Genomic DNA, 20,499 nt, shown 5'->3' with positions numbered 1-20,499 from the left:
TGAATTTAACATCAGGAAATTGGTGCTCATCCAGGTTTTTATGTCTTTAAGGCAATTATGAAGTTTAGTTAAAGGGAAATTTCGGTTTATTTCAACCTGTCTCCTATCGTCCTAAATTTGTTTCAAGTGACTACTGACATAAAAATAATAGTTAGCATCTTTGTGGAAAAAAAGCTTGTTTAGTGGACTAACTTTGCACTTGAAGTATGCCCGTTCACTTACGTTTTAACAGGTCTGACGCTACTGTGCGCCCCGGCTGTATCTAGGCTAACGGCTAACATGCTAACTATTATTTTTATGTCACTAGTCACTTGAAACAAATTTAGGACGATAGGAGACAGGTTGAAATAAACCGAAATTTCCCTTTAATTGATTACTTTCTTCTGGCTTCAGAGATAAATACAACTGTGTATCATCCGCATAACAATGGAAATTTACAGAGTGATTTCTAATGATGTTACCTAAAGGAAGCATATATAGAGTAAATAGGATTGGTCCGAGCACAGAACCTTGCGGAACTCCAAAACAAACTTTAGTACATAAGGATGATTCATTATGAATGTGAACAAACTGAAAACGATCAGATAAATAAGATTTAAACCAGCTTAGTGCAGAACATTTTAGACCAATTAAGTGTTCCAGTCTCTGTAGCAGAATTTGATGGTTAATAGTGTCAAATGCCGCACTAAGATCTAATAAAACCAGTACAGAGACAAGTCCTTTGTCTGAAGCAATCAGAAGGTCATTTGTAATTTTAACTAGTGCTGTCTCAGTGCTATGATGCACTCTAAATCCTGACTGAAATTCCTCAAATAAATTATTATCATGTAGAAAATCACAGACCACAGTTGGTGTTTTTAAGCAACACTTTGGGGCAGGACTCTTGCAAGACATCGGGGGATTTGCGATGGTGGTTGTGGCGAAAAACTAAAGATGTCCTGATTCCATGTTTTCCTTCCCGATACGGAAACCTGAACTTGCATATAAGCCTAGTGATCTGTATTCTACTAACCCTATATGGATGTGAAATGATTGCTAATGTTGTATGGCATGGCTCAAGTTAAACCCTTTGTAAACCATAAAGAAATTTCTTCATTCTTTCATAAGAAATTTCTTCATTCTTTCATTCATTCTCATTCAAAAGTTTTGAGTAGTGGGACTTTCCCATGTAAATATTGATAAACTGCTGACATTCCAGTGGCTAATGTTACACTATTTACTAGAAATCAATTCTTCTACACAGCTCTAAAACTGTAGATGCTGCTGTTTTATCTGGCTGTGACACTTAAGTTTATTAATTAACTATGTGGTATCGGATCAGTGCAAAGACTTGCACACTCACAGATTTCTAAACCAGCATCGTAGACAGTATTGGACACCTTTCGGATAATGGTATCAGATAATGGTATCAGTATCGGAATAACTGTAGACATAACTGGATATTTAAAGCCAAAACATTATCTTTCTCTAACGTTTTTGTGCCTAAACATTACCACACATCAACCAAAGCGTTCTTGGCTAGTAAAGGAACATATCTGCTACATGTAAAATATACAACCGTTACATATTTGTGGTTGCAGAAATGTACAAGGCCAGCATTTATTCTGGGGACTGGGTTGATATTAGTCATATATGAGAAGAACTGTGCTGATCTCAGCTCAGTGTGACTTTAAAGCCTCCGTTCAGGTTCAAATGAACACACTACATCATTCCACCCAAGGAAAGCTCATTTCCACTAAAGGAAATGAGCTTTCACCGCAACCTTGGACTCCTCAGTTTCTCCACATCTCATCAGCCCTCAAGGTCCCGAGTGGCGATGAGATACAGGAATCAATATTTTTTTGCCAAACGACAAGTTTTAAGCATGGAAACCATTACCCTTACTGGCACTAACTGGCTGGGAACGACTGCCACTGTGATTCCTCTAAAGGCAGCTGCCTCCTCAAGTGGACAGCCATGTAATTTAAGGGCAGCCTAATGCAGCCTTGATGCCACCTCATTAGGTAAAGCTCCTTTTAAGCATTCACTCCTACATCTCAATTCACGGATAACTTGCTCAGACCATGTTCTGAGTCTCATAATATATGTTAAATACTGTAGATAAGGATATTTAAGGAGATTAAGGAGATCTCTTTTAATGGAGAGAAATATTTGATAGTGCTGTGGGGAAGCTGAAAATACAGCATGTGGTATATTAGAATATTGGACAGGAATGCTTCTACTTAAACTAAGTACAGCATTTGTATGTCATGTTGCCAGAAACAACTGTTAAAGACAGTTGGCAACAAATGACTCTCAACTTTTGGTATTTATAGTAATTAGATGAAAATTAGAAAAAACAATATAAAAAGAATCAAGAGGTTAAGGCAAGTTGTTAAAATAAGAGTCAGACTACATGCTCAGCACCACACTCAACAAAGAGAGGTGTAGGACTTACGAGGGCAGACTGCAGTAGGGCCGTAGAACTTTCTGTGTGCATTGCATGTGGCACATCTGCTGTAGGGCATTATTGACTTTAGTTGGAGTAAAGTTCTCTCTCTGGTGTAGATAGTTTTTTCTGCCATTTAGTTTTTTTCTCCTTGCCAGTGTATTTACAGCCAAAGCTCCCTATGCTGCTCTATTAAAAGTCTGCACTGCATGTCAAACTATCAAACTCAGAGATAGCCAGCCCAAGCCATGTCTTCAGCAGACTTGTTCAAACTTGAGAAGCACTATTCTAACATTAGTTTATTAATGCAACTCAAACATGAGATCGACCGCAGCAGCCCTGCGTGACACTGGTACATGCTCTCTTTGGGCTATTAGAAATCCTTTTATCTGAAGAACAGCAGCACTGTTAACGCTGAGATAGTGCAGGCTTTGCAGTGAGAAGTGTGGTATCAGGGTTTTACAGGCTAAACTAAAAATTTGAAAACAAAACTTTTACAAACACAAGAGGTGAGTGCTCTTGCTCTAAAATCAATACGTGAAATTGCTTGTGATTTCTTAGAGACTGGCACAATATGGGAAAGTTTCCAAGACCTCAGCACAGTGTGACTGTCCAACAGAGTTTTCCCAGTTGTGGTGCCTATATAGACTGTAGCTATAGCACCCCATACCTGAACAATATAGTGATAAAAGCTGCTGGTCTAATCTGATAAAAATGGTCTGCTAATCTTGTCAGCCTTAAATACGATGGAAGTGCCTCCCTAAACATGACTGAACATTTCATTTTTTCATGCGATAGGTTCAGTATGTTCTTGGCAGTGCTTTGTGGACATTTTTCTACCAAGTACATTTCTAATTTATTACAGTGATTCAAATGGGTCTCACATCTCATTGTTGGCTGATAAAGTAAATACAAATTGTGAATATTGTCAAAATGTTGGCTAAATTATCGTGTATATATGCACTGTATCTTCAATGTAGAACTGTAGGTATAGCCATCAGAAACCTGCTGGGTGCAGGCAGTTTTCGAATCGCACTGGGGGAAACCCTATTTTTCGTGTGTGGGGCGTAGGAGGGTACTGCACACATGCACACACATACATAAATGCCCTCGCCTCAGTGCAAAAATATACTATCAATCCATTTTAGTTCATACAGAGAATATTTAGCCATATGCAATAAGGAAACTGAAAAAGTATTCATGGTTGCAGTGTGGCTGAGAAACAATATAATACCAAAGCACAGTGGACAGGCAATTCTTTGTGTTACTTTGTTAAAGAGACCAGACCTAAGTTGCATCCCATAATGAACCCACAACCTTAAGTTTAGACAATATACAGTGTGTGCAGGGATAGACAGCATTGTGTTTATTAGGCACAAACTGTATTATAATTGTTATGCATAAATAAACACACACATTAACAAGTGCTTTACTATTAGCATATTATTTATTTCAGGAACCTAACTATACAGGAAAATATATAATTATACAGGAGAAAACACCAGTGGTACCCAAAACAGTGATATTTTAGAGCTCACCCTAAATTTCTCAAATGAGGCTTTCAGGGGAGCTCATGTCTCCTTCAGGGGAGCTGAGCACCCTGTAGCTCCCCTATTTTTCAGACCCTCTGTGCAGTTGACAGGTAGACTGCCAGAATATACCTGCATTCACTTGTGAGCAGCAACTATACTGTTACAGTAATCAAAACTGTTGTAATGAATCAGCTCCATCATACTGCCTACATTTTACTGCACTGATTTTGCATTTTTATTGTTTGCAAAAGCCCACTTAGTGTGTGTTATTTATTATGTTGTCATGTAATCCATGCTGCCACATCAAGCATTCTCAACAGGTGAACCATACTGCCAAGTGAAATTAGTATTATCTTTAAATGTAACGTGACATGAATGTTCCTAACAGACATGCTTGATTTGAATTCCTAATGCCACCTGCGATCTTTAAATCCCATTTTGAATTAATCCTACAAAACACAAGAAGCACAAATGGAAGGAGGGGGTTGGGGAGGAATAGGTCAGGTTTATTGTTCTCTGCATGTATTAATACACATGGTTTCATTTATGGGCCGTAACATGATTAGTTGTAGTTATGCTGCTGTGAGGAACGTTGCATTAGTCTCACTCTGTCACCTTTGTGGTGCAGAGAATTGCTGAATTAAACCACAATATGTGTTTACTTGCACAAATTAGCTGTGCAGAAATGTTGATTGTTGATGTTACATGTACTGGTACAAACTGTATTGCAATTGTTATGCATGAATAAACACACACATTAACAAGTGCTTTACTATTAGCATATTATTTATGTCAGGAACCTAACTATACAGGAAAATATATCTTTATACAGTAGAAAACACCAGTGGTACCTAAAATAGTGATATTTTACTGGTGTTTTCTCCTGTATAAAAATAAATTTTCCTGTATAGTTAGGTTCCTGAAATAAATAATATGCTAATAGTAAAGCACTTGTTAATGTGTGTGTTTATTCATGCACAACAATAGGATAGCATAACAACATAGCTTCATTGTGGTCATTATGGAAATATTAGGTAGGTAGGTAGCTTAAGAGACATATAGAGAGAAACATATTTATAGATAGATAGATAGATCCCTAAAGAGACTTATAGAGAGAAACAGATATTTATAGAGAGATAGATAAGTATAGACAGAGATAGATGTATAGGTAGGTAGGTAGATACATAGACAGACAGACAGACAGACAGACACAGGTTCGTAGCTAAAGACACATCTAAAGAAAAAACATGTTTATAGAGAGATAGATAGGTATAGACATAGATAGAGATGAATAGATGATAGAGGGATAGGTAGCTAAAGAGACATTTAGAAAGAAACAGATCATTATAGAAAGATCGATAGGTAAATGTATAGAGATGGGTAGATAGGTAGGTAGGTAGGTAAAGAGACATATAGAGACAAACAGATGTTTATAGAGAGAGAGAGATAGGTATAGACATAGATAGAGATGGATAGAGGGATAGGTAGCCAAAGAGACATATATAGAGAGAAATATATTTATAGGGAGAGAGATAGGTGGAGACATAGGAGAGAGATAGATGGATAGGGAAGTAGGTAGATAGATAAATAGATAACAGATGGATAGGTAACACACATAGAGAGATAGATAGGTATAGATGGATAGATGGTTGGATGGATAACATATATACATAGCTTTTTAATGATAACAATAGAGATATAGAGCCAAAGAGAGAGAGAGGGATAGGTGGATAGCTAAAGAGATAGATATAGAGATAGATAGATTTTGATAGAGATGGATGGATAGAGAGATAAAGATAGATACGGAGGTGGGGATATAGAAGGAGACATAGAAAGATATACAGAGAGATCGATAGAGATAAATATACTGTTGGGTATATACGTTGTTTATATCAAATATATCCACCACTGTTAAACCCAGCCTGGCTCCAACCACTTTACAATAAAAAAGGCAAAACTGTGGAAGAAACTGGTAGACACAGAAAGATGGTTATACAACACTCCAGTTCCTCTCCTCCAGAGCCTAGTGTGAGAAGTCATTTGAAAGTGACCAAGCCCCCTCAAACAGCGATTTACCGAGCCACAGGGATGAGCCTACATGAGGTCTGTCCACAGGGAGGGAAGGACAGATGGAGGCAAAGATAGAGATAGAGACAGAGAGAGGATGAGTGGGAGGAGAGCTGACCCTTAATTTTCTCCCTGAGCAAATTTTTAGGGAGGGTATTACAGCAGTAATACCTTAACTCCTATTACACCCAGCCCTAGCCTTGACAGCAGCAATTTTTAAATGAACACTGCATTTGTTTAACTCCCTCCATTCCTCCCAGTGAAAAAATATGCACCATATGCACTAAGAGTGATGCTGCTATTAAAGCTGTTACTCCTGCTTCTATTTTGTGTGCCGACACAAAATGATGTTGTGCAACCAAAAGTATGAGGCCATTTAATCTGAAAATACAAAACATCCAACTGACAAGGTTCTTCCTCCTGAAGCCTGGTGTTATTGCTACTGTCGGATCTTTTAAAGTTGCAGATGAAGCTCTATATTTAGCAGATTGTGCAACAGTTTGAAAACTCTGTTTGGACTGAAGTTTTTTTTTCTTCTTTTTTTGAAACTGTGGACTTTGAATCAGAAAAGACCAAAATTACAGCTGTGACAACATTTTGTTTATTCAATTGAACACCTCCATCCCCCAGGCAGTATATGTAATTAAAAGTTTCATTTGCTAATCAAACTCAAGAAGATATTTTGAAATGCTTGGGCTGTATTTTATGTTTCCAATCATCTTTGCCTGGTATTATTCAAGCACTCATACAAACATTTTGCTAATGCCATCAGTTTTCTTCCCCCAATGGGTTTGGATTAATAAGTAAGGTGGACTTTTAAGATTCACTATAGTTTGAGGATTGTTTAGTTACTACATTATGATAGTGAAACCTGTTTGGAATTATTGATACTCCCCCCCCCCCAATATATATTATAATTTCTGCCTTGCAAAACGCATCTCTATGTGTAAATGCCTCTTTATTTTGTCAGATCACCGGTGCCCTGGCAGTAGCAGAACATGTGACCAACACCAGGAGGGTATCCCAGAGTTCACATGGACCATAGTAGCTGCGGGGGATCTGCGAGAGGGAAGGAACGAGAGAAGTGAAAAGAAGGCAGGAAGCCCCCAGGGGTGGGAGGAAGGTAAGAACGAAGGTATCACATTCCCCCTTTGCAGGGGAATTTCATTTTTCAACAAACTTCTTTCAGTCTTCTCATACTTTGATAATCTCTGCTCATGTTGAACTTTATAATTAAACATGACCCATTGCTTTTTGAGCATTTTTGTCATGGCAAGCTGTTTTGGCGCTGTGCATTATGGGGTGCTATTCTGTTCGCTTTAAACTACCAGCTTAATTGTATCAAAGGAGACACTTAAACAGGTACTGAAACAACCTTGCTTTGAGCCAACCTCCAATTTGAATACAAAAAAGAATGACGCATTATAGCATGTTTTCTAAAGTGCTATTGAGATATTACTTTTCATAAAGTTTTCTTAGGTAAAGAGCTGAATATAGTTTACTGAGCCAGTAGTCTGCAACATCTTGTGTAGGCCCCCGCCTTCAAATCTCCCATATCCTCCGGCATCATTCATTTTCATACCTTGGAAGATGAGAAAACAGTTTCTGTCGTCTTATCTCCTGAGGTGATGGTGAAATGGAGGGAGACAGAGGGGTCTATTTATTTCCTTAAATGTTTTTTTTTTCCTATCATGAGTCTGAGACCAGATGGGTGGAGTGCTGGATGAAATTGGAAAAGTGAAATATATTGACTGGTTAGAGAAAAGAGTTGGTGTGAATGGACTGGATAAATGATTGATGTCTGTCCTGTGTATCTACTTTAAGTTGTAAATGAGGTCAGAGTGTGTGTGCGTGCATGTGTGTGTGTGTGTGTGTGTGTGTGTGTGTGTGTGCGTGCGTGTGTGTGTGCGCGCGCATGTGTTTGTGTGTGTTGGCTCAGCTCGGTGACTAAGGCATCACTTGCAGGTTTATATAATTTAAGGTAAAAATAGAAACACTTTAACACCCAGCAGCAAATAACACAGAAGGTCCGTTGATTTGTCTTTGTCATCAAGATCAAGGAAAACAAATTACTTACAGGCAATAAATTGTGTAAATTTCTTGGTGTACAATATTTCCACTATGCCATGCCTTGTTCTGACTAGGGCTGCAGCTATTGATTCTTTTAGTAATCGAGTATTCCACCAATTATTCTGGCGATTAATCGAGTAATTGCATGAGAAATACTGCATGTTTTCATGAAATTACTTTAGCTTTATTTAAGGGCAACAGTAATATATAAAAGAGAAAATAAGAAAAGCCTCTGAAACGAGAGCAATGAGCAACAAATTTGTTTCCTTCTTTTGAAAATCTAACATTTCTATTGCTTTAATTGCTAAAACATTTGTCTGCAGTGTGCACTTTAACAGTTGTGACAGATCAAATGATGCATCTGCTGTCTGTAAACTCAGCTGCTTGTTCATGAACATGGTGGAACCCTCTGCACAAAGCTGTCAAAAATACAACTCTGCGACTTCCTGAAAAAGAGTAATTATTTTATTGATATTTATTACAAGGCCTTAATAAACACCATACTTAAAGTTCCTATGACTGGCTAGTTTAGACTAATTCATTATGGTCACAGGCTGCCTTACACCTGATAACTGCAATCCAAATTAATATACCTGCTCCACTTAATTTGTGCATTTAGGCTCCATATTTTACTGTGTGTGTGTCTGAGAATGATTTACAGCAGGTGTGGATGTGTGTGCGAGTGTGTGAATGAGTGTGTAAGGAGTGTGAGTGTGTTAATGTGTGTGTATGTCTAACATAACGTGAATGAAGCTCAGCCTTTAACAAATTGACTACAGCATTTTATTTTCCTTGGGAAGCTACTATCTCCAGCAAAACTTGGCAATACACATTTTCACATTATACATTGCCAGATAATGTTAATCGCCGCATTGATTTCTGTTATTATTCAGCCATTATAAAGCCCTAATACATGTACGTTCTTTACATGCCTCATGAATCTCAGCTAGCAATCATTGATTAAGGTTAAATGCAATTAAATGTGACGTTAAGATTACCTTGTTGTGTCGGGTCCCAACTTCATACACTGGATGTTTTCTACTTAGATGTTGTAGTGTTGAGGACGTGCTACTGTGGTATGCTAACTCTGTTTGGCAATGCACACACTGGACTATATTTTCTTTTCGTTCACCTTGTAATGATCCCACACTTGTGACACTTTCTGGCGTTTTCTTTGGCGTGTCTCCTTTTTTTGTCTCTTGCTGTTTTCTTGTCCCTCTTCCTCCACTGTTTTGCAATCCGTGCTTCACATCCATGTTACAGCTGTGTAGGCTATCAACAGCTGAAGTAATGCAAGCGCATTGTGCAACAGAAATAACCATCCATGCGAAACACAGTGCTCTGTATAGCTGTACTGGATTTAACGAAGCCTCATCTTTAGTAGTCTTTAGTAATGGAATTACTCGAGTTACTCGAGGAATTGTTTCGACCCTAGTTCTGACAGCCCAAAATTCGGAGGGCCCAATTAATCCAAAAAATACCCCGTTGTCCCGAAAGCCAATTTTTTGACTGTCCATTATCCCAAAAACAAATGCGTATGCCCCAAAATTCAATTTGCCACACATTCACTGCAGCATTGTTGACACATGTAACGTATCTGTGGTTTGCAGAAATGAAAAATGCAAACCTTTTTTCTGGCGATTGGGTTGTTTAACCACAGGGAGTGTGTATTTAGGTAGAAACAGGACTTCGGAGCAATAGGCAATTGTTTTTGGGATAACGGGCTGTCAGAGAAATAGACTTAGAGTCTGATGGGACATTTTTCGGACTAACAGGGTTTCAGAAGTTTGGGCCGTTGGAACAATAGGTAGTCTCCATTAGGGATGGGTCACGATTTTAGAATTTTAGAATAGTCATTTTATTTTGAAAAATCGATTTTTTAATGCGACTATTACTATTCGCCGTCTTATTTCCCCCTTTATTTGACATGCAATTCAGCTCCTAACCGCACAAGGGCAGTATAGGATTGCTACAGCGGTGTGAGATGGGCTACCAGCTAGTTTGATGCTCTTCTACAAACAGGAGAAACATGCAGAGACTACTACAGTCATCAAAAAGTTCCATGTGGAACAACTTCGACAAAATAAACGAAAATGAGGTGCAGTGCAAACTCTGTGAGGCAAAGCTTGCATATCACAAGTCTACAACAAGTATACACAGTCATTTGAGAGCGAGGCACACAGGAGGCGGCGAGGGACCGTATGGCAGGGGTCCACCGGGCCCGTCAGCGGTGCGACACGTCTGCAGCGCGAGTCCCGTAGCATCTCGCCCCCCTGTTAATCAATTACAGCGGCTCCACCGGCAACAGGAGCGGCGACAACTCTCTATTTTACGCGGCTCTTCTATTTTTGTCGCGCTACGCTCCCCTACGCGACCCTCCCGCAGATTAAAAACTACATGAAATAGTGTGCTAAATGAATAAATGAATAATCCATTATCAGAGGTGATATGTGATGACTTTTTTTTCATGCATTTACCCATGTTTATCCGTGAGATTGTATAAATGTCCGTGGCGGACATTTGAAAGCGAGTAGATGACAAACAGTACAGTCAACTTGTAGATAACTCAAATATATGTAATAACTTAGGTGGAAAATGCTTTAACATTTCATGCAGCCTACATGCAGCCTCTCGGCTCAGCAAACGGTAAACAACCCCGCTGGCTTCTCTATGTGTCGCTTCCATACGCAGTCAGTGGAGCCCAAATGAATACGCCGCGATGCTACGCTGACATGCCGCTTTGCAGCCGGTGGAGCCCGGCCGTAATGATGAATGGATCTCTGTGTGCGTGGCTCCGGGAGGGGAGGGGGGAGGCAATTATTTGAAAAATCGTCGAATAGTTGCCATGATTTTCGAATAGTGTTTTTGCTTGTGCTGCCCATCCCTAGTCTCCATTTCCACAGCCTAATATAACCGTAACAGACAGTTTGACCCAGAGGGGAAGCTACTTTCAGGAAAAAGTGTCCCTGTCGGGTTTTGTGTTTGATTGATGTATGAATATTTTCACATCACCTTTTTGGTCGTGCCTTAAAAAATAATTCTTGCTGTTTCATTACATTTCCATACATGCTTAGGATGTGGATCTATTAATTCTTTAATACGATAAGGACATATATTCTCCTAGCAACCAGGATTACTCCCCAGTTAAAAAACAAAATGATCAACAAATTCTAAAACGATTATTATTGAGTTAATCCTAAGGATGCAAAATCCTCAAGACTGGAGGGATTCAACTAAAGATATATGATTCCACACATATTAAAGAGATTATCTATGAACCAATGTAATTTAAGGGGACATCCATAACAGTCATGGTTAAAGTCACGCATATATACGTGCAAAAGACAAAATTAAAAAAAAAGAAAACCAAGCTGATCATGATTGAAGGCTGGCAAGACAGAGTACAAAGGAAATATATGTGCATAATCATGTTCAAGCCCTCAGTTAGCCACAATACAGTCGGCGTGTTCTGAATAATTGAGCTGGGCGAGCTGCTGTCTCCACACATTTCACTGGCGCTTGCAATTTAAAAGGCATGGAAATAAGGGATGAATACTTAATGGCTGTGATGTGTGGAATTGCTGGAGCTGTTTTCTACAGTATCTAACTCATCAGCTGCTGTAAGATGTTCAACTTTGAAGCCTGTAAATGGACAGTGTTTCTTTTATCCAGAGATACTGGTAGTTAGCTTGAAGTTGGGCAGACGCAAACTGACAAATCACTGAGGTTATCGAGATCAGGTACAAGTCCAGCCTCCATAAACATAGGCCAATGAGTAGGCATTGGCGAGATCTGTTGTTTCAGACCTGCATACCATCTCGACATAAAAAAAAAAGTAAAAGCAGAGCAGCTAGTGATAGAAGTCATAGCAGGTATATCAAAGTCTAACCTACAATGCAGTATTTCTGATATCCAATTAGTCCACTTTGACAAGTCTTGCTGGATTTAAATACTTATGAACCACAGAACAATGAATATAGCAAATAGGTGCCTGTCTTGCTGGAGGACACAATAACACGTGTAGCCGCAGGGGATAGGGAAAAATAAATTGACGGAGCGGAGATGTGTTGAATAAAATAATGTGGCTAATAATCTGCTTTGTAGTTGGAAGAAGTCATCTCAAGATAAATTAAATGTGTCACTACTCTCAAACATGGGCAGAGGCATATTCTCCTTCTTTATTGCTCCTGTAACATTATCCCCATCACTCACAGTCGCCATCTTTGTCAGCTTGGCTGCCTGTTCCCCTAGTACAAACTGACTTCTGGTGGCATGTGCTGTGTACTATATCGCCACTGTACAGCATCTCTGCATTAGTTTTAGTGCTGTCAGGAGATTAAAAAAATGGAGAGATTAATTAATTATGATCTGTAATTAATTGATCTAATTAATCTTTTTTTTAATCTCATCTCAAAATTGCTGAGAAAAGCCTTCAACTTGAGGTATTTTCATTTAAATTCATTACATTATTGTGGCAGATGATCAAAAGATTGATATATATTACAAAAAGTGGTTTTATAAATTTTTTTGTTTTCAACAATAACACACTTGAACACAGATGCAGTACACCTAGCCATTACATTCTATTGTTTTTGAGATTAGTCCCAATAAAGAGTGCTGCAACCTTCAGTCTCGACCACCAGGGGGGTGCTTGACTGTCATGACATGTCAGCTTCATTACAAGCATAGCTGCAGATTAACACAACAATAGATGTAAAAACACACAGAAACAATACATCTGTGATCAGTTCCCTAATTTTATTTTAACAATTTTCTAAATTATTTTCCTCTTTTCCAATTTCTCGTTTTATGTCATGGAAGTGATCAATGTAAGTGCACTTGTCCTTTAAACTTAATAAAAAATAAAAGCTAACAAAATAAAAGACACCTGGTACATTCGTTACAGCTGTATCAGTTTATAGAACAGTTTTGAACAGTTAGAACAAGAGGCTGCACTGCAACATGCACGTGGCTGCCTGCGCTTTCCCTGTCCTTGCGGCTGCAATTTGCGCTGTCTTCTCTTCTTCAAACTACAACAACCATAATTCATGTAGGAACTGCTGCAGCCAATGTGCAGCCAGTGGGAGATGCTTGACAACTCAATCACCATGATCAGTTTTTAATGTTTTATCGGGCAATAACTACTCCAGACTCTGCTCTAGTGTAAGTTTTGGGACAATCAGGGCAGGATTCAGGACAACTGCTTGGATTTCGGGACTGTGCCGCACAGTCCCGAAATCCAAGCAGTTGTCCTGAATCCTGCCCTAATTGTCCCGAAAATTACACGGAGGTTGCCGGGGAGGTCAGATACTTGCGTGCTAGGGCAGACAGGTTTTCATAGGCTCCTGAGTGAGCAGACCACCACTGCAGGGGACAGTCATCAATGCTGATGCTGGGCTCTGCTCTGTAGCGCTGCAGCTCTCCCACAACTCAAGCACAAAGAAGCCCAATCGTACGCCTACAGACGGATTTTATAAAAGGCAACTCTGTGGCATACAGAAACAGTAAAGTTAGAGATTAAAAATGAGATTAACGCGATCAAAAAACAGCGCGTTAAATATGGCTGTAATTAATTATTCGCAATTAACGCGATAATTTGACACCCCTAATTAGTTTATTAGAAAGAGGAGCATCTGGATTTTTGGCTGTAATGGAAATCATACTTTCTAGATTTTTAAATACCACAGTACACTGTAATAACCTTGATTCTGTCTAAGCCTACTTAACAGTGCTTTCAGTTGATGCCCTTGCAGCAGAGGTGGAATGTCACTAGGTACTTGTGTATCGCTTGAGTATTTCCCCTTTATGCTCCTGTATACTTCTACTCAACTTAATCTTAGAAGAAAATATTGTATTTTCTACTCCACATTTATGCATCACTAGTCATACAACAGTAATATAAATGAACCTGAAAAGGGCCAGTCTTTATAAAGAGTACTTTCACTTTAGGTACTTAAAAGTTTTTCTCTACAACATTAAGAACATTAGCAGCAAACCACTATTTGTGATGGAAAGATAAAGTGGAGAACTGGTGTCCTGAGCAGAGAGTAAATGTTGTAAATGTGTGTTGTAACCTGAGCTTCTCCGTGGTTTGTTGTTGTAAGCCGGTCCGGTCCCACATGCATGTTAGAGCATATGTGTGTGCCACTAGCAAGCTGCTTTGTATACACTCATACGGTGGTTACCACTGATATTGGGATGACATTTTCGATGAAGGGCAGCACCCACCCTCCAGTTCTTCCCCTGGTTAGCACCATTAGCTCTGTCAGCACTGTTGCCATTGTTTAGCGCTGTGTATGGAGTCAGCAACCTTAGCTGCTAGCAGCCAGCTCAGCCACCTCCATGTCGAGAACTGTGTCTAGACAACTTAATGTACTCTGAATTTTGCATTGACCATTGAAGCTAATACTTTGTATTTTTTCAAGAGTATGATTTTGAATAAAGATTTTTCACTTGTAACAAAGTCTTTGTCCAATACAGTATTGCTGATTTTTACCTAAGTAAAAGATCTGAAAACGTCCTCCATCACTGGTAGGCCTATATAGTGATACCCACCAATGGATAATTAATACCCTTTATAGTGTAAAGAATAAAACATGGCATTACCACAGCTGGAACAAAGGTTTCATTCCCACTGGCTTTTCTTTATCCTGTAGATCCCATTACACGTTGGCTGTGATTAAATGACCTATTTTTTTTCTTTTTTGTGATGAATGTATGAAATGAAATGTGGCTTCAATGCAATCATTGTCAGTCATTATCATGATGTCCCCGGCCTCCTCCCCTTAGGCTGATACGTGGGGGCGGTTAGTCACATTAGTGCTCTGGGTAAAGTAAGTAATGAGAGCAGCATGAGGCAACGGTGCCCTTGGCAAGGCACTTAGCATAAAAGACAATGCTTAACATTTGGATGAAGAAAAATCAGAGCAGTAATCACGGATCGGTTTGACACATTAGCTCCCTATATTGTGAGAGTGTTTTTCTATCGTGGCTGGCTAACAGGTGGTGACACACAGCAGCAACTGCAGAGGGAGGTAAAGCTCGAGGAATACACATCTACTCAATCAAAACATGCAATAACTATCTCAGCGCCAAATACTTCTTCTGTGACACTAATCGAGTTGATTGAAAGTGAGTCACCTCTGTCGAGTACAGTCTAGAGAGATTTAGAATCAGGACACTGTGGAAGAGGTGAAACAAAGACAGAAAATGATGTGAATGTATTTGGCTTCTCCTGTGTCCTCTCTGCACAGAGTGGGTCATCTCAATCCCATGTCTGCCCCCAATGTCTCCTGCCAAAAGAAAGTGTGAATATGATTACACATTGATTTCTCGCTCTCACACACAGAATAGAGAAGCATAGAGAGTTGGAGCTTGGAGCTGACTGGCAGGAAGAGATATCCAGTAGAACGCTGTTTGCTGGAACCGTTGATTTGTTTGTTTGTAATGGAGTGGCCCCAGGGCTGTCTGTCATCTGCCAACTCAGGGAGTCATCTGGATTTTCTTAGCGGGGCTGAACATTATGGGATTCAGGATAAAAAAAGGCAAAATGTAGAGGGAGCTTGGGCTTATAGAAGCTAATGTTCTTATCCTACAGTGGTTTTAATGTTAAGGCAAGCACTGGCGGGGTAGATTTCATGCTTTGCATTAGAACAGTAGTTTTACCAATTGTTGTAGGCTTTGAAGGTGCCACATAGGTATCAGGAACGAACATCTGAAATACTATCAGCAGACTCTGTTTTTTTTTGTTCCTCTGTGTGTGTGTGTGTGTGTGTGTGTGTGTGTGTGTGTCTTTGTGATCATTCTGTGTCCCCTCATTGAATTCAGAGGTTTTTGATGGTTCTTGAACGCAGCAGAGATGGAAGCTTCAGTCTTTTTTTTTTTTGTTTGTTTGTTTGTTTTGAGTCCAGGGGTGGAGAATTCATTAGTCAATCAGTTTGTTATTCGATTGATCAGAGCTGATCAGATCAGATCAATGGACTAGTGGGGCAGCTGCTACAGAGTAAAGTGAAAGCAAACTTTTAGACCCATTGCAGGGTGCGCAGTTTTCATACACAGCCGCTTTTATTTAAAGTAGGTTGGAAAAATGACAACTCTAAAATGAGAGTGCTGATGTTCTAGGAGACCGCGTTCTTTATATGAATTAATGAATAGTTAAGTTTTATTTTCACTGCATCTGACGTTCTGCTGCTCCCTCTGTGCCCAGAGTGCACTCTGTAGTCCGAGAATGTGATCCTCGGAATAACAAAAAGGTACATGTATTCCAACAGCATTTCTTATGAATGTTACAGCTCCAAAAATAGAAAATCAATAAGCGGTGGCATCTTTTGTGACCAGGGAGAAGTGGTCAAAGTGCACAATGGATAGGATACTACTGTATTTCCTGTATAAAACTTAAAGGTCTGTGGAACAAATGAAAACTTGGATCTATTTTTAGTGAATAGAGTTGGTGCAGTATTGTTGGCCAGATGGCAACAGTTAAAATGAGGTGGCAACAGGGTCCCTCTGGTCATCTGCAATGTTGTTTGCCTTCGTCATCATTCTCTATGCATTCCATATACTTGGCAAAGTAATCCCTTACAGTTTACCGACCATTGTTACAGTTTTATGACTCTTCTGTCTTTTCCTGTGCCTCAGTAGCATTGCCAAATGTGCAGATGAAGCAGAGGGATAAAACCCTTTCAACAAAACCACAATAAAACATTCAGAGTTTTTTTTGTAGTACACAGCAAATTCTTTAAAATGTCCATTCTTTGTTTTGCCTAAGTGCTCATGAGGTCAGTCAACAGGTCCCATTTAGGCTAATGGTCGAGCACAATGCCAAGGTACTTACAGTCTTTGACAGATCGTATTGGCTCCCCAAAGAGGTTTTAGAGGAGGTTTGACTTCTCACACCAGTTAAGGAAGAAGTCAAGAACTGGTCTACCTGTGACTTTCAAGACAAAATAAACAGAAAAAGTTTTTTTTCTCTCTATTGTTTGCATTTTTACAAGTACAGATTAGCACCTACTATGTGTATGTGCAATAAAATGTAGGGCTGTAGTCTCTTGGTGGACTGGTTGATTATTTGGTCGATATGCTCTCGTCCGACCAAATTCTTATTGGTCGAATAATCCCCGTGTTACTTTCATAAGGAGAAAAGTGCTACATCAATCGCTTTCCAGGATTAATCCATTATTTCCTGTGACGGGAGGGACAGGCTAAGTTACCTGTGAAAATGGGGGTGTTTTCAAAACACCCCCTTTGTTTACACAATGTTGAACTCGCCAACCATGCTCAGCGTCGCAGTTACGCAGACCTCCTGTCAGTTTCTGTATACTGACACCATTTCCCTCAGTGAAAACGAAGCTTGTATTTACTTGTATTTCACAGAAAAGAAACAATAAATTGTGAAGACAGTAAAGCCTTCACTAAAATAGCATTATAAGTCTTGTGTGTGATTTATCCTTCAGGGATTTATACTTCGGGATTTATCCAGGCTTCATATGAACAGAGGAAATCTCCGCTCATCGCTATGCTAATTTATACAATGTAAAATGCCAATGGCTGGCGCTAATAACATTAGCATGTCAGTGTTATCTATGTACCATTTCATTTTTATAATTTTGCATGTGTTACTTACCATACCCTTAAGCTGAGCAGCTAGGGTGGTATTGAGTACTGAATCCCTTTTGCAGCCTTCAGTTGCTAAATTTGGTGAAAATAGATAGATAGATAGATCTTTCAATGGTTGACAAAGCCTACACACAGGCATACAAAAACCTCCACACACAGGAAAGGTAGAACTTACTGTGTGCAGCTGGCTGGCACAAGGTCTTTTTGGCTATCTTTGCTAGCACGACTTGCTGCTGATTCCTCACCAGTTCACTTTTCAACCAACTGTGAAGTGGCACCATTGTTTTTGGCTCAGTCACGACATATCTGCTCTTTGGAAAGAAAGAGCAAGCAGCAACATGGAGCAAATGAAGGCTGCAGCTGGTGGGCACTTCAGCATAGCTGCACACAAACTTTAAAGTGTCTTTTGCAGTGCTTCAGCGAGGCCTTCTGGGAACACCCTCCTGAGCCCTTTCATAAAGGCCTGGGTTGACTCTGTCCTTGCACAGTCCAGAAGATATAAATTGGTAAAGAACACTGCAGGTGATCTGTATTTAATAGAAGCTCCACAAAAAGCTCCTCAAAGTTTCTGAGCCAAAAGAAAACTTGTGACTACTGCTTTCACCCCTACACAATGAAATTACATCTGGGCAGATCAATGGTCCACTTGCCACGCAGACATTGAAAGCCATCCAGTGCCTTTTTTCTGCACCCAGAACCCTTCTTATCTGAGCAAATAATTATGAACCATTACTTCGGATGAGAGGCAATTTGTTCTACTTATCTGTTTTGGACCTGGAACATAATAGCCCTGGCATTTGAAGCAAGACTGTGCTTTGAGATTGGCTTCTCCATCCGCAAACCTGACCTGTTAAGCATGGCAAAAAACAGGACACAGGATAAAGTGGCTACCTCCCTGGCAACATATTTGGCCTGTCGGACCTGTGTTTGTCTGGGACTAAAATAAGAACAGCGAGGCATTAAGAATTGAGGAGTTGTCTTACAAGTAGGAAACAAATCTTGGCTAACCCAGACCACAGATTGAAGCAATGTAGGGAGCACTGTTTGTTAGTCGGTGAAACTTTTGACCCATGACCTTTTGTCCATAACAAGCCAATGTTTCCGAAGACACATCCTCCCTTCTGAAGGGCAAAGATATGCAGGGCATGGTTTTCAGTGTTTTGTGCAATGTTCTGTACAATAAAACATGTGGAGAGGCAGGAAGATGCTTAAAATGTGGTCTGACTCTTAATGCACACTATTTGATAATCAGGTCCATATGGAGATGGAAGAACGGCCGAAGTACTTGTAAAAAGTGCATTGATATAACTTACACACACTCTGCTCACTGCTGCATTAATATAGTAATTTAATGAAAACCTAAGGTAGCAATTCCAGCTCCAACAACTTCAGACACAACTTTGTAGGATACCAGGGATCGCAAAGACATTAGATCTTATTGCACAATCAGAAGAAAGTCAAGCTATTTGCTAGAATATTGTAAAAAAGTGAAGGCTAACCACAAACAGGAGGGAGCTAAATGTTTGTGATTTCACATCAGAGAAAATGGCAACTCATCCCACCTCTTTATCTCTACCTTTTTCCCCCCATCTCATTCAGTTCTGCTATGATTTCTGTGCTGTTTGGTGAAGAAAAATGTTTTTATTAGAACCGAGTCAGGAATAGATATCTCTTGCATCGTTGATATGTTCAGGCTTATGCTCCGTAGTCTCTCCATATATCCCCGCCACAACAGTTCCAAATCCCCCCTTGTCTCTTCTCATAACCAGGACATGCTATTAAAAGTGCTGCTCATACCTGGGGAACCAAAGGTGCTCTGAATAATGTCACTGAAGAATGTACCTACAGATATAAACACTTTAAGTTAAATGTATAATGAGGCCACTTACTTATTTCCATAGGGACAGTTTGTTGCCTTTGCCACCAGTTCACTGTGCACCCTGTGCTGTGCGTGCACATTTCAACAGTAGGGAATCAGTTAGTCATTATAAGGAGATTAGGAGGAGATAATGGACACTAACGTACAGCGCACTGTAGCTGTTTGATGCAAAGAAGGCTAGAACACCTTTTCCAGATTAAGGGTTAATGAGAGGAATGCACTTTACACTTGAAAGCCTCTTCTTCGGAGTATACCCTTAGGGAAATGCGGTTACTACAGAGGAAGCTATTCTGAGAGAGGTGATGCTCCGATTAGCATGGTAACAAGAGAACATCTCAGCTCGTGTTGAAGGTTAAGGGCCAGGTAACTAGACAGATCACTGCATTAAAACTGAATCGTGTATGGAGTAAAAGCACTGACCTCTGTGGGTGAAAATGTTCAGGTCGGTTGCACCCCTGACCAACTTGACAGTTGTTGAGGTGTGGTCGGCCATATAGGACTCTATGAAATCTGTTCTAATTATTCTAGATTTGTTTTTTGTTTTTTTTTAATGTGACACACATTTTGTCATCACAAAGTGCGTCTAAACACGGTGGATTCAGTGAATGTAAGGTTTTGGTGGTATCACAGTGTTATGGTATATCAGGGTATTTAGAAATCCCATTGGGGGTAACGCCGCAGACCATACCCTCATATATCATATACCATGGTAAAATATTAGGAAGATATGAAGGTATTAAAATTTGATACTGCCCAAGCCTCTAATATAACGCAACATTGCTCTATTTTTTTTGTCAAAGAAAGTCCTTCAGTGCAGTTATAAAACAAAACATTCCATCCTTTTGTAAAATAAAGTGCTTCACATCTGAGCTTCATATTGTTTTGCTCTAGATTTAGCTGTTAGGTCA

General features: G+C 39.7%; 1 protein-coding gene across 1 annotated transcript in view; it reads left to right on the top strand.

Annotated features, from left to right (window-relative positions):
• Window positions 1-20,499, top strand: part of alk (ALK receptor tyrosine kinase) — a 491,937-nt gene that overhangs the window by 209,845 nt on the left and 261,593 nt on the right. The window contains exon 3 of the mRNA XM_050061749.1: window positions 6,998-7,150. Coding sequence (XP_049917706.1) covers window positions 6,998-7,150 — 153 coding nt within the window. The remainder of the gene's footprint in view (window positions 1-6,997; window positions 7,151-20,499) is intronic.

This window comes from Epinephelus moara, chromosome 14 (assembly GCF_006386435.1).
Source record: "Epinephelus moara isolate mb chromosome 14, YSFRI_EMoa_1.0, whole genome shotgun sequence".
Classification (NCBI taxonomy): domain Eukaryota; kingdom Metazoa; phylum Chordata; class Actinopteri; order Perciformes; family Serranidae; genus Epinephelus; species Epinephelus moara.
Note: the sequence above shows the minus strand (reverse complement) of the source record. Positions and strands in the feature narration are given on the sequence as shown.